We start from the raw sequence: 15,300 nt of genomic DNA on the forward strand, positions 1-15,300 counted from the left end.
TATATCTTTGCACAGATCTCTGATTACTCCTAGATGGAACATGTACTGAGTCAAAACATTTGATACATTCTTAGGCCCTTTAGGATATTCCTAAATTGTTTTTCAAAAGTTAACACAATTTACATTTTTACCAAGCTTAATACGTTTTTTTAAAAGAACAAAATCTAACTTAACCATTAAACCTTGTGGGGTTGGTTTTTTGTTTTGTTTTGTTTTGTTTTGTTTTGTTTTGTTTTGTTTCGTTTTGTTTTGCCTCTTTGTTCCTTTCAACCCAGTATATCCACTCTTAGATATGCATCCAAGAAAAATAGTCCTGTATGTGCAAAAAGAGGCATATACAGGGACATTTATTGTAGTGTGTTGTTCATAGTATGAACAACAACCCAACTTTGTTCTTTCCCAAGATTGCTTTGGGTACTTGAGGTCTTTTGTGGTTTCATACAAATTTTAGTATTACTTGTTCTAGTTGTTATTTTAATAGAGATTGCATTAGATGTGTAGATTGCTTTGGGTAATATGGACATCCTAACCGTATTTGTTCTCCCAATTCAGGATCATGGAATATTTTTCCATTTGTTTCTGCCACCTTCAGTTTCATTCATCAATGTTTTATAATTTTCAGAATACAGGTCTTTTACCTCCTAGGTTAAATTTATTCCTAAGTATTTTATTATTTTTGGTGCAATTGCAAATGGGGCTATTTCCTTAATTTCTCTTCCTGCTACTTCATTATTACTGTAAAGAAATACAATAGATTTCTGTACATTAATTTTGTATCCTGTGACTTTACTGAACTTATTTTTCGGTTCTAGTAGTTTTTTGGTGGAGTCTTTAGGGTTTTCTATATATATAGTATCACGTCATCTACAAATAGTAAAAGTTTTACTTCTTCTTTACTGATTTGGATGCCTTTTATTCCTTCTTCTTGTCTGATTGCTGTGGCTAGAATTCCAGTACTATGTTGAATAAAAGTGGTGAGAGTGGACATTTCTTATTGTTCCTGATCTTAGGGGAAAAGCTCTCAGTTTTTCATCATTGAGTATGATGTTAGCTGTGGAGTTTTCATAGAAGGCCTTTATTATGTTGAGGTATGTTCCCTCTAACCTACTTTGTTAGAGTTTTTATCATGAATGGATGTTGTACTTTGTTGAATGGTTTTTCTGCATCTATTGAAATGATTGTATGGGTTTTTTTTGCTTTTCAGTTTTTTTTTTAAGTTTATTTATTTATTTTGAGAGAGAGAGAGAGAGAGCAGGGGAGGGGCAGAGAGAATCCCAAGCAAGCTCTGTGCTGTCAGCATGCAGCCCGATGTGGGGCTCAATCTCAGGAATTGTGAGATCATGACCTGAGTCAAAACCAAGAGTTGGAAGCTTAATGACTGAGCCACGCACGTGCCCCATTTTTTTTTTTAATCCTTTCTCTTGTTGATATAGCACACTGATTGATTTGCAAATGTTGAATCACATTTGCATTCCTGGAATGAATTCCACTTGATCATGATGAATGATTTTTAAAAACATATTGTTGGGGCACCTGGGTGGCTCGGTCGGTTAAGTGTCCGAGTTAGGCTCAGGTCATGATCTCACCTTTGTGAGCTCGAGCCCCACATCGGGCTCTGTGCTGACAGCTCAGAGCCTGGAGCCTGCTTCAGATTCTGTATCTCCCTCTCTCTCTGCCCCTCCCCCTCTCGTGCTCTGTCTTCTGTCTCTCAAAAATAAACATTGAAAAAAATAAAAAAAAAAACATATTGCTGAATTCAGTTCTCTAACATTTTGTTGAGAATTTTTGCATCTATGTTCATCAGAGAAATTGATCTATAGTTCTCTCTCTCTCTCTTTTTGCAATGTTTTTATCTGTTTTTGTTGTCAGGATAATGCTGCCTCATAGACTGAATTTGGAAGCTTTCCTGCCTTTTCTATGTTTGGAATAGTTTGAGAAAAATTAGTATTATCTCTTAATTAAATGTTTGGTAGGATTCACCTGTGGAGCCATCTGGTCTTGAACTTTTGTTTCTTGGGAGTTTTCTGATTCCGATTCAATTTCATTGCTAATAATATGTCTGTTCAAATGTTCTATTTCTTCCTGATTCAGTTTTGGAAGGTTTTATGTTTCTAGGAATTTATCCATTTCTTCTAGTTTGTCCAATTTGTTGGCATATAATTTTTCTTTTTTTAAAAAAAATTTTTTTTAACGTTTATTTATTTTTGAGACAGAGAGAGACAGAGCATGAACGGGGGAGGGTCAGAGAGAGGGAGACACAGAATCGGAAACAGGCTCCAGGCTCTGAGCTGTCAGCACAGAGCCCGACGCGGGGCTCGAACTCACGGACCACGAAATCATGACCTGAGCCGAAGTCGGCCGCCTAACCGACTGAGCCACCCAGGCACCCCGGCATATAATTTTTCTTAATGTTCTCTTGAACAATAGGGAGAATGGATGGTTAAAATACTTATGGAAATTGATGGTGTGAAACATTACACAATGATTAAAAAGAATGAGGAAGATGTACAAGACTGACTTAGAAGGTCCTGAGACATAATGAAAAAGAAAAGCACGTGTGGGACATAATATGCAGTATGAGCACAGTAATAGTATATAAAAAGCATTTGAGGGGCGCCTGGGTGGCGCAGTCGGTTAAGCGTCCGACTTCAGCCAGGTTACGATCTCGCGGTCCGTGAGTTCAAGCCCTGCGTCGGGCTCTGGGCTGATGGCTCAGAGCCTGGAGCCTGTTTCCGATTCTGTGTCTCCCTCTCTCTCTGCCCCTCCCCCGTTCATGCTGTGTCTCTCTCTGTCCCAAAAATAAATAAACGTTGAAAAAAAAATTAAAAAAAAAAAAAAAAGCATTTGAATATGTAACAATGTATAAATGTATATATGTATAATGAAACTATATATGAGTATGTCAGTATCTGGGAAGAACACACATGGAAATATTGGGGTTTCTGAGGAACAAAGTAGGATTATAAGGTGGGTAAAAGGTTTTCTCATTTTTTTCGTCTGTGTGTTTTTATCATGTTTTAATTCTTATAATGATAAACTTTTCCAATTGTATGATTTTTAACAATATCCTTTAAAATATGAAATAAAGAGATTGAACCTGGTTGTTTTACTTTTGTATTTTGTTTTCTTTTTTTTTTCTCCTAGCAGAAGAATTTTTTCCTCCCCAAACCTTTAAGTAAAATTCCAACATGTAGGATACCTAAAATCAATGCTGGTCTAATTACAAACCAGCCTCAAGGGCCTGAGGTCTGTGCATCATATAAGCCCCCCACACTTGATATCATACCCTGCTGTCACTGTTATGAAATTCTTATTAATTTTTAATAAGGGGCCCCATTTTTTCACTTTATATCGGGTCCCATAAATTATGTAGCCAGTCATAACCATAGATTAAAACTCTCCACGTTCCAAGACTGTTTTGTGAGTTTTCAAAGTGTCAGAACCACTGAGTAGTACTACACTGAGAAGCCACCTGGGGATCAGAGCCATGGAAGTCAGTCTCCTAAGAGTGTTCTAAGAAACTCTGCACATCCAGGTCCTGAAGTCAGAGCTTCAAATGATTGAGATTTAAATATATAGGCTCGAGTCTTTGCAGTCAAAGGCATGCCAGTGCCAGACGCATCTGTAACTATTTCAATATACAACGTTTTCTTCCCAAATGCCTTTCTGATTTCTGTGGAAATTCTCTATGATTATCGGTAAAGCCCAAATCTGCATACGATATAATAAGTGAAAACTTTTTAACTAGAACGCTTGGTTAAAATCAAAATGTAATCTTTTCATGTTACCTTGTTATCATGTTATCTTGGAGGAGATAAGATGACTGATGTTTCAGGTACAGGGAGACGATGAGAAAATCTGCATCCTATGGTATCTTTTTTTCCATTGGCAGAAAAATTAAATTTCCTTCTTAGGGCTTACTTTCTTGGGCTTCGAAAATGATTTCATTTTTCTCCTTCTATGTCAATGGAATGAAGTGAAAGGAGATTTTGTGTGCAGAAAAGATTAATTGTATTTCTGTCATGCGAAAGGAAATGAAATGAGTCTCACAGGGCTTGTCTCAGAAAACCCACACCAGTGCTTAGAAACCACTGATTCATTTTCTAACAGCGTGCTTAGAAACCATGTATTCCTTTCTAATAAGCTGCCCGAAATTGCTGTGTTCCTACAGCATGACTTGAGTCATGTCATGTCCTTTGACGGGAATCCTTACTAAGTCCCCGTTGCCGGCAGGCTTGTCTGCCTTCCTTCCTTTCTTTCCTCCTTTATGAAATCGGCGTTGTACAGAAAATCACAAAAATTCCTGCCACTCCAAAATAGCCCCTTTTAACCTGTGGGTGAACATCCTGCAAATTATTTCTCTATGAAAAGATAAAATACCAATTATGGCTACAAATATGTATTGACATGCATGGGTCTTTCCTCGTTGCCTTCTCTTCCATTTAATTGGTTAAAACATCAATTAAATGACGTTTGCATAAACTATCTCCTCATCAAATTCCAAGCTCGAACTCCTTACGTTGGCATTTAAGACGGGTCCCAACTCCACAGCAGAATTTCTTCCCTCTTCTTCATTTATCTGAACAACATTTGATTCAGTCACACTTATTATGTAGTCCTCTTTAAAAGTATTAGAAATGCCCCTAGGTAGGCATCCTTCCAATAATCCCTTTGCTCTGCAATGCTGCGGCAATCCTATAAACGTCACTCGAGTCCTGCCATGCATCATAGACTGACTGTTACTGTTACTTATCTTTTTCTAAGCTGAAGGTAAAGACTGTCTTGAACATCCTTTCATCCTTTGCCTTATTTAGCATAGGGCCCTAGATTCAGTAAGCAGCTGATAAATAATTGATAATAGAGATGAGGATACTGTTACCACCACATAAGGGGACTTGACACTGATGTTTTATTCCTAAATATCTGGGAAGCTGTAGGCACTACTTTCCCTAATCTTTCTCATTATATGTGTTCTCTATCGCTTCCTTTAGCTGCAAATCTGACATCACTCTTGTTTAGGGTCTAATAAGAGAGTTTTGGCTTCTAAGACCTTTCCTTCCTATCATGGGACAGAGTACAATCTTCCTCCCCGTCTCTGTCAATTTCTCTCTTTCTTTCAACTGTTTCTTTCTTGAAAACAGTGACAATCATTTTATTAAAGGGCTGGAAGCCAGGGGCTTCCCAGATGTAGAATGAATAATGTTCTCCTTATTTTGGTGGTCAAGATATTCACCACCTGAGGTTTGGCATATTTTATTCCCCCAAGCTGTCACTTCTCTTTTTTAGTGCCTACTGTTTTCCAGGGGCTGTACTGAATGCTTTACACAATTATTCTGCTTCCTCCTCACAATGAGCCTGCGAGGTAGACATTCCCCTATTTTGTTCATGAGAAAAGGGAAGCTCAGAGACACTGAGTGACTTACAGATATCTCTCTGTCCCGGCAAAGGTTAAAAAGGAGCACATTTGAAGCAGATTATTTGACCTAACTCCTGGCTTCATAACAATGTTAGAGAGTGAATTAATAAAATATGCAAAACCTTCCATGGAAAGGTGCTCATTAAAAGGTTCTGATTCCTTTGAGAACATAAATAAACACATATTTATTCCTTTATAAGTTTAATTCCTGAAACCTCTGGGTCCTCAATGAAGCCTTTTGCCAATACATTCAAGACATAGGTTTTTCACAGGGATCCAATGCCCTTCTTGATGTAAGTGTCACATCTCAAGACTTGCTGGGCTGGAGGTGGCCTGGTGAGGGGCAGGGAGGATAAACAGGGACCAGTTGGGGCAGATGCTGGGGGGCTAGACCCAGATTCAGGCCTCAGGAGCAGTCTTTCTGAGCATCTAGAGATTATGACACTGGATGAGAAGTAGTTCAAGAAAGCTGCCCAGTCATGATACCCACGATGCAACAGCAGGGATGCCCTATGACTGTGGTTGCTAATGCTTACAAGATCTTCATGTGTGCCTGCAAGTTCACTTACATTACCAAAATCTTTAAAAAGGATTTCCCAAAGTGTGGCCCATAAAACACAGTGCTTTGAATAAAGAAAACCTCTGGGATCAAATAAGCGTGAGAAACAAAGTGTATTATTGCCACTCCACCAACGAAATTAGATGATTAAAGCCTCTAAAAATATGAAAAATAAACAAAAAAACACTTGTAATCAAGAAGCCATATTGAAAACACTTAGGACATGAATATGTTACGAACAATAGAAATGGCAACTATAGTAATTGGTATTTTTTTTTTTTTTTTTTTTTTTTTTTTATAATATATGAAATTTATTGTCCAAATTGGTTTCCATAAAACACCCAGTGCTCATCCCAAAAGGTGCCCTCCTCAATACCCATCACCCACCCTCTCCTCCCTCCCACCCCCCATCAACCCTCAGTTTGTTCTCAGTTTTTAACAGTTTCTTATGCTTTGGCTCTCTCCCACTCTAACCTCTTTTTTTTTTTTTTTTTTTTTTTTTTTTCCTTTTTTCCTCCCCCTCCCCCATGGGTTCCTGTTACGTTTCTCAGGGTCCACATAAGAGTGAAACCATATGGTATCTGTCTTTCTCTGTATGGCTTATTTCACTTAGCATCACACTCTCCAGTTCCATCCACGTTGCTACAAAAGGCCATATTTCATTTTTCCTCATTGCCACGTAGTATTCCATTGTGTATATAAACCACAATTTCTTTATCCATTCATCAGTTGATGGACATTTAGGCTCTTTCCATAATTTGGCTATTGTTGAGAGTGCTGCTATGAACATTGGGGTACAAGTGCCCCTATGCATCAGTACTCCTGTATCCCTTGGATAAATTCCCAGCAGTGCTATTGCTGGGTCATAGGGTAGGTCTATTTTTAATTTTCTGAGGAACCTCCACACTGTTTTCCAGAGCGGCTGCACCAATTTGCATTCCCACCAACAGTGCAAGAGGGTTCCCGTTTCTCCACATCCTCGCCAGCATCTATAGTCTCCTGATTTGTTCATTTTGGCCACTCTGACTGGCGTGAGGTGATACCTGAGTGTGGTTTTAATTTGTATTTCCCTGATAAGGAGCGACGCTGAACATCTTTTCATGTGCCTGTTGGCCATCCGGATGTCTTCTTTAGAGAGGTGTCTATTCATGTTTTCTGCCCATTTCTTCACTGGGTTATTTGTTTTTCGGGTGTGGAGTTTGGTGAGCTCTTTATAGATTCTGGATACTAGCCCTTTGTCCGATATGTCATTTGCAAATATCTTTTCCCATTCCGTTGGTTGCCTTTTAGTTTTGTTGGTTGTTTCCTTTGCTGTGCAGAAGCTTTTTATCTTCATAAGGTCCCAGTCATTCACTTTTGCTTTTAATTCCCTTGCCTTTGGGGATGTGTCGAGTAAGAGATTGCTACGGCTGAGGTCAGAGAGGTCTTTTCCTGCTTTCTCCTCTAAGGTTTTGATGGTTTCCTGTCTCACATTCAGGTCCTTTATCCATTTTGAGTTTATTTTTGTGAATGGTGTGAGAAAGTGGTCTAGTTTCAACCTTCTGCATGTTGCTGTCCAGTTCTCCCAGCACCATTTGTTAAAGAGGCTGTCTTTTTTCCATTGGATGTTCTTTCCTGCTTTGTCAAAGATGAGTTGACCATACGTTTGTGGGTCTAGTTCTGGGGTTTCTATTCTATTCCATTGGTCTATGTGTCTGTTTTTGTGCCATATAGTAATTGGTATTTTAAGAAATTTTTGTTAAAAGAAGAGAGTTAAGATGGTAGTTCAAACACACAGAGTGAAAGGCTTTTTTCCAACAAGAGGGGAAACATGACAAGGTTTTCACATGGAGGCGAAGCAATAGTGCACAAGGCAGAGCTTGCTGCCTCAGATTTATGTCTGTTTCCTCAGAGAAATTGTGAGCTCCTCAGGGGAATGCCAGAGGTGGAACTCAAAAAGAGTTTGAGAAATTGCTAGAGAATTGATCATTAATGGCTACAATCCCCAAGAAGGAACAAGGGTGGGAGTCAAGGCAGCCTGAGGAAGAAGAGGAGAAAAGCACTTCCTCTGAGGTAGAAAGGGAGTGGGAAAGGATGCAGAAAACATACGGATATTCTGGAGAGGAGGCTACACAAAGGAGCTGTCTGGCAGTGAAGAGAACTCCCATCAGGTGGCTTCCTTCAGGGCAACAGTGCCGGAGGCTGGGTCACTGCTCACAGAGGGAGCTGACTGCATTTTGGGAACAGGGCAGAGAGGGAAAGGAACTGAGCAAGACAGAAAACAGCTGTTAGCCTCATATTTTGGGGAGGCAACAAGAAATGTATAAAGTTTTGCTGAGTAACTGTGAGAACCCAACGTGAGAAAGAGTCATATACAGTGGTCCTGAAGGGCATGGTCTCTGGAGCCAGACTAACCAGGTTTGGGTTTGAATCCCAGATCTCTCCGTTTTTGAAAGGTGGTAAGAATTAAATTAGGTAATATATGTAAAATGCTTAGAAGAGTTGCCTGGCACATTAGTAAGCACTCATTAAGTATTAGATGTTATTGTTGTTGTTATTAAATTGTGAAGGAACCACTTATAAGAATCTTGTGATTTTCTCCCTCTTTTTTTTTTTTTTTCTTGTGATTTCTTTCTTAAAGAAGCATAGGATTTCTTGGAACAACCACAGGTACGAACATAGTCATGAAATGAGGCAAGAACCCAAGGCTGAAGATTGGCCCAGCGGGTACTAAGGGGAGTCACAAGATGGAGGAGTCTGGGTTTCTTCTTTTTAAAAACAATTTTTTTTAATGTGTATTCATTTTTTGAGAGACAGAGACAGAGCATGAGCGGGGGAGGGGCAGAGAGAGAGGGAGAGACACAGAATCTAAAGCAGGTTCCAGACTCTGAGCTGTCAGCACAGAGCTCGACATGGGGCTTGAACCCATAAACCATGAGATCATGACCTGAGCTGAAGTTGGATGCTGACCTGACTGAACCATCCAGGCACTCCTGGAGTCTGGGTTTCTAATTAGGTAGAGAGCATAGGAAAGTCTAGGAGAAAGTTGGGACATGTACCTTGAGCTTTTAGCTGAAGAAATACTCAGGGTGATGACGAGACCTAAAATATTGACATAGAAAACATGGCTACCATATATGCATTTATTCCATTGCTTTGACAAACATTTTTTGAGTGCCTAGTGCCAGCCACTCCTAGTGCTGGGGTACAGTTGTCCACAAAGCACACAAACATCCCCATCTTCATGGAGCCTACATTCTGGCCAGAGGACTAACAGCCATCCACAATACCCTAAACTCCCTCCTCAAATGATTGCCTTAATCTTCTTGACAAACCAATTAGGCAGGTATTATCCAAAACATTTTTTCAGACAAAGAAATAAATTCTGCCACAAACCAAATAGCTAATCAATGGCAAAGCCAGGTTTGAAACACTGATCTAATTCTAGAGTTCATGCCTATAAAAATTTGTATCTCCATGCTGCTGAATAATTTTGGTGGTTGCAGAGGAAAGTTTTAAGAGTTGGGGGCTTCGGATCCCTGAAGTCAGCACGTTAGGCCCTTCCAGTGGGTGCTGAGTTCCTCAAGAATGATGGGAGAAGATGAGGTACCAAGGGAAATGTACATTTGGCACTGAAGTCATAGAAGAAGTGAAAGTGGGTTGTAGAGAATGGTAAGAGGAAGTATGGATTTCAAAGGCAAAGAGGTGACAGAGCCATCAAGTAGGAGTAACCCTGGTTCGCAAGATCAACTGCTTCCTCGTTCCTGCTAAGTGGGAGGAAAACGGGAGAAGTCATGTCCTCTGTTGTAGAAGATTTTACTTAAGTGTCTTATTCAGACAAGGAGGTGAAAGGAGCAGGCATGGCAGAAGCATCTGAGGCTGGAAAGGCATCCCAGAGCATCGTGTCCATAGGCAGATGGACAGAGGGCTGAATTTAGTTTCCAATAGTTAGCAAAAGCAAGGAAGCTGGGAGATTAGCTGGAGATGTAAGTTAAAAGAAAGCAGGCGAGCTCTGTATACCTGGAACTTTGTGAGAGGGGGTTGAAGGGTTGCATATGCCGCATTCCATGCGGAATGTCAGAGAGGACAAGTCCAACTGCAAACTCGCCTGCCTAGGTGTGTAGCTCTCACAAATGGCCTCTTCTAGGGGACGGGTGGATCTGGCCTCACCAGAACTTTTCAGGGAAACTTAACTGTCCCCAGTCTACCCCACTGAATTGAGAGAATTTTGTGATTACCAGATTGAAGAACAAGGATATTAGCAGGTATATACTATTTCACAGCTGTACCGTCTCGTCACAACCTTGCCAGGAGCCTTGACATCAAATCCTTGATTATTGGAACCATGCTTTAAAATTCCTGGGACCCCAAATTGTCTGGTTAGCAGAAACTGAAGAGGGCAATCTGAGTGGTCAGGCCTGGAGAAAATCCCCCACAAAATGTAAGTTAGAGATCTCATCAGATGTCCTTTAAAATAGTTGATCTGTTTCTTTTGATTAATGGTTCTCCAAATTTATAATGTTAAAGGTTTTGGTGAGGCTGGGGGAAGGAGGAGGGATTCATTCCAGTTGTACCAAACAGCCCTAGAGACCAAAGGTATAAACACATAGGAACGAAGAGATAGGGTGTAGGGAGGAGAAGAGGATTCTCGTTTCAATGGTCTCGAGTGTAATATTTTCAAACTTTCATACATATATGAGTCACCTGGGATCTTGTGAAAATGCAGACGCTGATTCAGTGAGACAGGGTAGGACCTGAGATTCTGCATGTTTAGCAAGCTCCCAGGTGGTGCTGATACTGCAGGTGTGCAAACCACACCGTGAGTAATGAGGACCTTCGTCAAGAGTTAGTTTCAGGGGTGCCTGGCTGGCTTGATCAGTAGCACAATGTGACTCTTGATCTGGAGGTCTTGGGTCCAAGACCCACACTAGGTGTAGAGATTACTAAAAAAAAGTTAGCTTCAAAAGATAGCTTGTTTTTGAGATGAGAAGGTTATTAAGTAACCCATCAAAACATACTAGGCATCAAATGTACATATAACAGTAGGATAATTGCCACCCTCATAGCCAGAACTTGCAGGTTTAAATCTTGATTCTACCATTTTCTAGCAATAAAATTTGGGCAAATCATGGGCCATCTCTGAGTCTCAGTTTCTGCATCTAAGAAATAGAGGCAAGGGGCACCCTGGGTGGCTCAGTCGGTTGAGTGTCCGACTTCGGCTCAGGTCATGATCTCGTGGTCTGTGAGTACGAGCCCCACATCGGGCTCTGTGCTGGCAGCTCAGAGCCTGGAGCCTGCTTTCGATTCTGTGTCTCCCTCTCTCTCTGCCCCTCCCCTGCTCATGCTCTGTCTCTCTCTCTGTCAAAAATAAATAAACATTAAAAAAAATTAAAAAATAGAGGCAATAAGATCTGCCTGGCTTGCCTGACCATACAGGGTGCATGTGAGGATCAAATGAAACAACTTAGTGAAAGTTCTTAAGAAACTGAAGGTGCTGCACATGTGTAAGCACTATTATTATTATTATTATTATTATTATTATTATTATTATTTTGAAGCTAAAGAAACCTAATAGCTCCCATTTCTACTCTTATTCACTGTATCTAGTTGATTCACTCTGGCAAATACCCATCATCACAGAAGAAGGTGATGGTCTAGAACAAGCGTTGGCAAACTTTTTCTGTAAAGAGCAGGATTGCAAATATTTTAGGTTTTGCAGGCCAGGTAGTAAATATTTTAGGCTTTACATGCCAGATTTACATTGCTCTTGCAACCATTCAACTCGGTCATTGCAGCACAAAACAGTCATAGACAATATGTAAAGGAATGGGTGTGGCTGTGTTCCAATAAAATGTTATTTACAGAAACAGGGGGCAGGATGGATTTGGCCTGCAGGCTATAGTTTGCTGATTCCTGGGCTAGAAAATCTGTGTTGTTCAATATGGTAGCCACTGGCCACATATGGCTAATTGAATTTAAATTTACTTAGGTTAAAAAGTTTCAATTCCTCGGTTGCATTAGCACATCTCAAGTGCTCAGTAGACATAGATGGCTGGGACCTACTGTATGAACAGTGTACAGAAGATTTCCAACATCACAGAAAATTTTATTCGGAAGCCCTGAGCTAGATCATCTTTTGGGGTGGGGAAGAAATCCCTTATAAGTAGCTGTGAGGACATGGAAATTCTGAGTCTTAGTTTGGCTAGTTAACCAGCTGTATGACTCTAAGTAAATCACACCATCTCCCAGAGCTTAGGACACATAAAACAGGAATAAATACCTTCCTCACTGTGTTGTTGTAGGAACTGAATAAGGTAATATGTGAAAAGCATTGTAATCTTGTTAGGTGCTGCACAAACATAAGCCATCATTAGGATTCTGTTATTTGAAATAAGAGAAAATGTATGGATGCAGAATTGGTGTAGGTACTTGAATTGAGAGAAACAGGTTTTCTTTTGAATCACCCAATGGAAACTATTAGGATGTCAAAGAATTGTCAAAGTCAGGAAATATTATTTGCACAGTATTCCAGTTCTTGGACAGGAAAGAGACATGAAACCAGGCAGATTTCATGGCCATTCATCCTTCAAAGCTAGGAACTGCCTTAGTAATGCTCAGCACCTTCAGGAAACAGATGAAACTGTCCAGATAGGATCTGTGATGAAATTGGGCAGGTCACAGCGTCCCTCCTGAAAGAGATCAAAGTTTCAGTCTTTTTTGTCACACTCAAAGTTAAGAAGGATGGAGCTACCTCACATCAAAGGTTCTAGTCTTTCCCTTTGCTTCTCCTTCACAAGGGTCCCCTCTGTACCACATCCACTGTGGATCCCCCCCACTGGTCAAGGACAAAGCTCAGTTTTGCCACAGAGTGATGGACCAGGGTGTTGGCTGCCCAGATGGTTCCAAAATATCTGTGGTTTCCAGAGCCTCTTTCCTCCTACCATTCCTTTTTCTTTTCTCTTTAATTTTTTTATTATATATATATTTTTTTTGAGAGACAATGAGACAGAGCACAAGCGGGGTGGGGTGGGGGGAGCAGAGAGAGGAGACACAGAATCGGAAGCAGTCTCCAGGCTTTGAGCAAGCGTTCAGCACAGAGCCCGACATGGGGCTCGAACCGACAAACCATGAGATCATGACCTCAGCCGAAGTCAGACACTTAACTGACTGAGCCGCCCAGGCACCCCTCTTTTATATTTATTCATTTTTGAGAGAGAGAGAGGGGGAGCTTGTGGGGGAGGGGCAGAGGGCGAGGGAGAGAGAATCCAAAGCAGTCTCCACACTGTCAGCACAGAGCCCAACAGGTGCTTGATCTCAAGAACAGCAAGATCATGACCTGAGCTGGTCGGATGCTCAACCAACTAAGCCACCCAGGCACCCCTCCTCCTACCATTCTTAATCCCAGCCATAGTTCACCCTTCTAGGAAAATCCCTGCTATCCTTTGCCTTCCATTAGCCTATATTCCCCCTCGGTCCCTCAGGGTTTCTGTCTCTCAGGGTTCTGGGGGGCCAGGATACCCTCCAGAGAAGAAGGTATATCCTTTTGGTGATGGGTATAATCCCTGTGATTTCTGCCAATAAATGGGAGTTATGTTTCATAAGGATCCTTTCTTATAGCTTTTCACATGAGCTTTCTAGAAGCTTCCTCACATCTCTCTGCCTCCTTTCTATTTCCTCTCCCCTTTCTTTTCTGCACTACCTCACTACTCTAACACTTAACTCCTCCGCCCTCTGCTAACACTTGCCTATCTGGCTGGAAGGAAATGCCCCTTCTCATGCACAGCTGGTGGTGGTGTACATTGTTTCAACCTTTAGGAAAGCAATTTGGAAATATTTTTCTAAGTCCTTAAAAATGCATATACACCTCCACCAAGTTGCTTTACCTCTAAGGAAGTATTATAAGTAAATAATAGAGATGTGCTGAAAATTACTAAGCAAGGATATTCATTACTATATTACTTATATTAAAAAATTAGAAATGACCTAGTTGTCAACAACAGAAAAAGAATAAAACAAATATCAAATTTAGAAATAAAAATAAATACAACAAAATATTAGGAGTGGTTTTGTCTGGATATCTTGGGTATCTCTGGTCATCTCCAGAGTACCAGTGATTTCTATTTCCTTCTTTCTCCTTTTCCATTTTTTGTGCGTATACATGATCAGAAAAAGATTATAAAAACCAACCCGTTTCCCTAGCCTGGCTCTTATACATTGCTCTATAATATTCCCATTCAAGGATTTAAAATACACGTTTGTAGGCTCAGACAACCCTCATGTTAACCAGAGAAGTCCTAAGAACAGCCACACACACAGACTTTCCTGTATATATCTGAACAGAGAAACCTAAGAGCTTACTTTGGGGTCCCTTATAACCGATGGCCAGTTTTGGAAGGAGAGGGGTTAAGACCAAACTTCCTGAAATAGGCCTGTTATCAGTGTATCAGTGCAAGGAATGTAGTTGCCATCCTGCTAAGAAAGCCCTCTTGTTGCCATCATTGTCCCTGCAGTGCTGAAGAAATGGCTCTTATGAAGCTAAGTGACAGGATGTCTCTGCAGATGAAGACAGTTGGAAAGGAACAACAGTTTACTGAGAAAAACAATGGCTTTCTCCAAAATACGGATGTGGCTGAAGGTGCAATGCAGAAGTAAGTGAGGGCTGAGCTCTCAGGAACAGTCTCTGTCTGGAGACTTTGTTGGGACAGTAGGATGCAAACAATGAGATTTGCAAGTTCAGGGGTGGGGTTGACATTCTTCTCTACAATTCTTTTAATTTTGACCTCATGAATATTTATTGGAAGACACTAAAGGGGCCTATGGTCATAAACCAGGTGGACATCAGTCGAATACAAATGGTTAAGGCTCTAATCTCAATTTACAAAAATACTTTGCTTTGTGCTTTTATTATCTTCGTGTGGAAAATATATAAACCATTTACAATACTTTCTAGAGTAGAAAAAGCACAAAATATTCAGACAAATAAACATACGCATTGGTTAATACATGATAAAAATGTGTTCTAATATAAACCAACAGGTAACAACCTTTTTGAATAGGAAGAAATGTGTTAAAGTAAAAGACTTCCCAGAATCCTCATGTGTCAAAAAACCTATTATGACATCAAAGATGTTTTTAAATGCATTTACAATTTATTAATACCAGTAGTATATACCTTTGGAAACTTTAAGCAGTATTTGTGGAAGCAATATTTGTTCAGTCTATAGAAATGTTTAGATTCCCTGTATAGATTCCAGAACCCCTTTCTATACAGGGTAGGTGTAAAATGCACCCACCTCAGGGTTCAAAACCCACAGACTGGAAATTCCTGCCATAGACCTCCATCACA

At 40.4% G+C, this 15,300-nt stretch overlaps 1 protein-coding gene across 4 annotated transcripts in view; it reads left to right on the forward strand.

Annotated features, from left to right (window-relative positions):
* Positions 1–10,036: 10,036 nt before the first annotated feature.
* SMCO2 (single-pass membrane protein with coiled-coil domains 2) overlaps positions 10,037–15,300 on the forward strand; it is a 34,263-nt gene continuing 28,999 nt past the window's right edge. Inside the window, exons 1-2 of one of the 4 annotated variants that reach the window (XM_045464320.1) lie at positions 10,037–10,395; positions 14,465–14,602. In XM_045464320.1, coding sequence (XP_045320276.1) covers positions 14,475–14,602 — 128 coding nt within the window. In that variant the 5' untranslated portion in view covers positions 10,037–10,395; positions 14,465–14,474. The remainder of the gene's footprint in view (positions 10,396–14,464; positions 14,603–15,300) is intronic. The other 3 variants (XM_045464321.1, XM_045464322.1, XM_045464323.1) reach the window with 3 other exon arrangements.

The sequence above is a fragment of the Leopardus geoffroyi genome, chromosome B4, assembly GCF_018350155.1.
Source record: "Leopardus geoffroyi isolate Oge1 chromosome B4, O.geoffroyi_Oge1_pat1.0, whole genome shotgun sequence".
Taxonomy (NCBI): Eukaryota; Metazoa; Chordata; class Mammalia; order Carnivora; family Felidae; genus Leopardus; species Leopardus geoffroyi.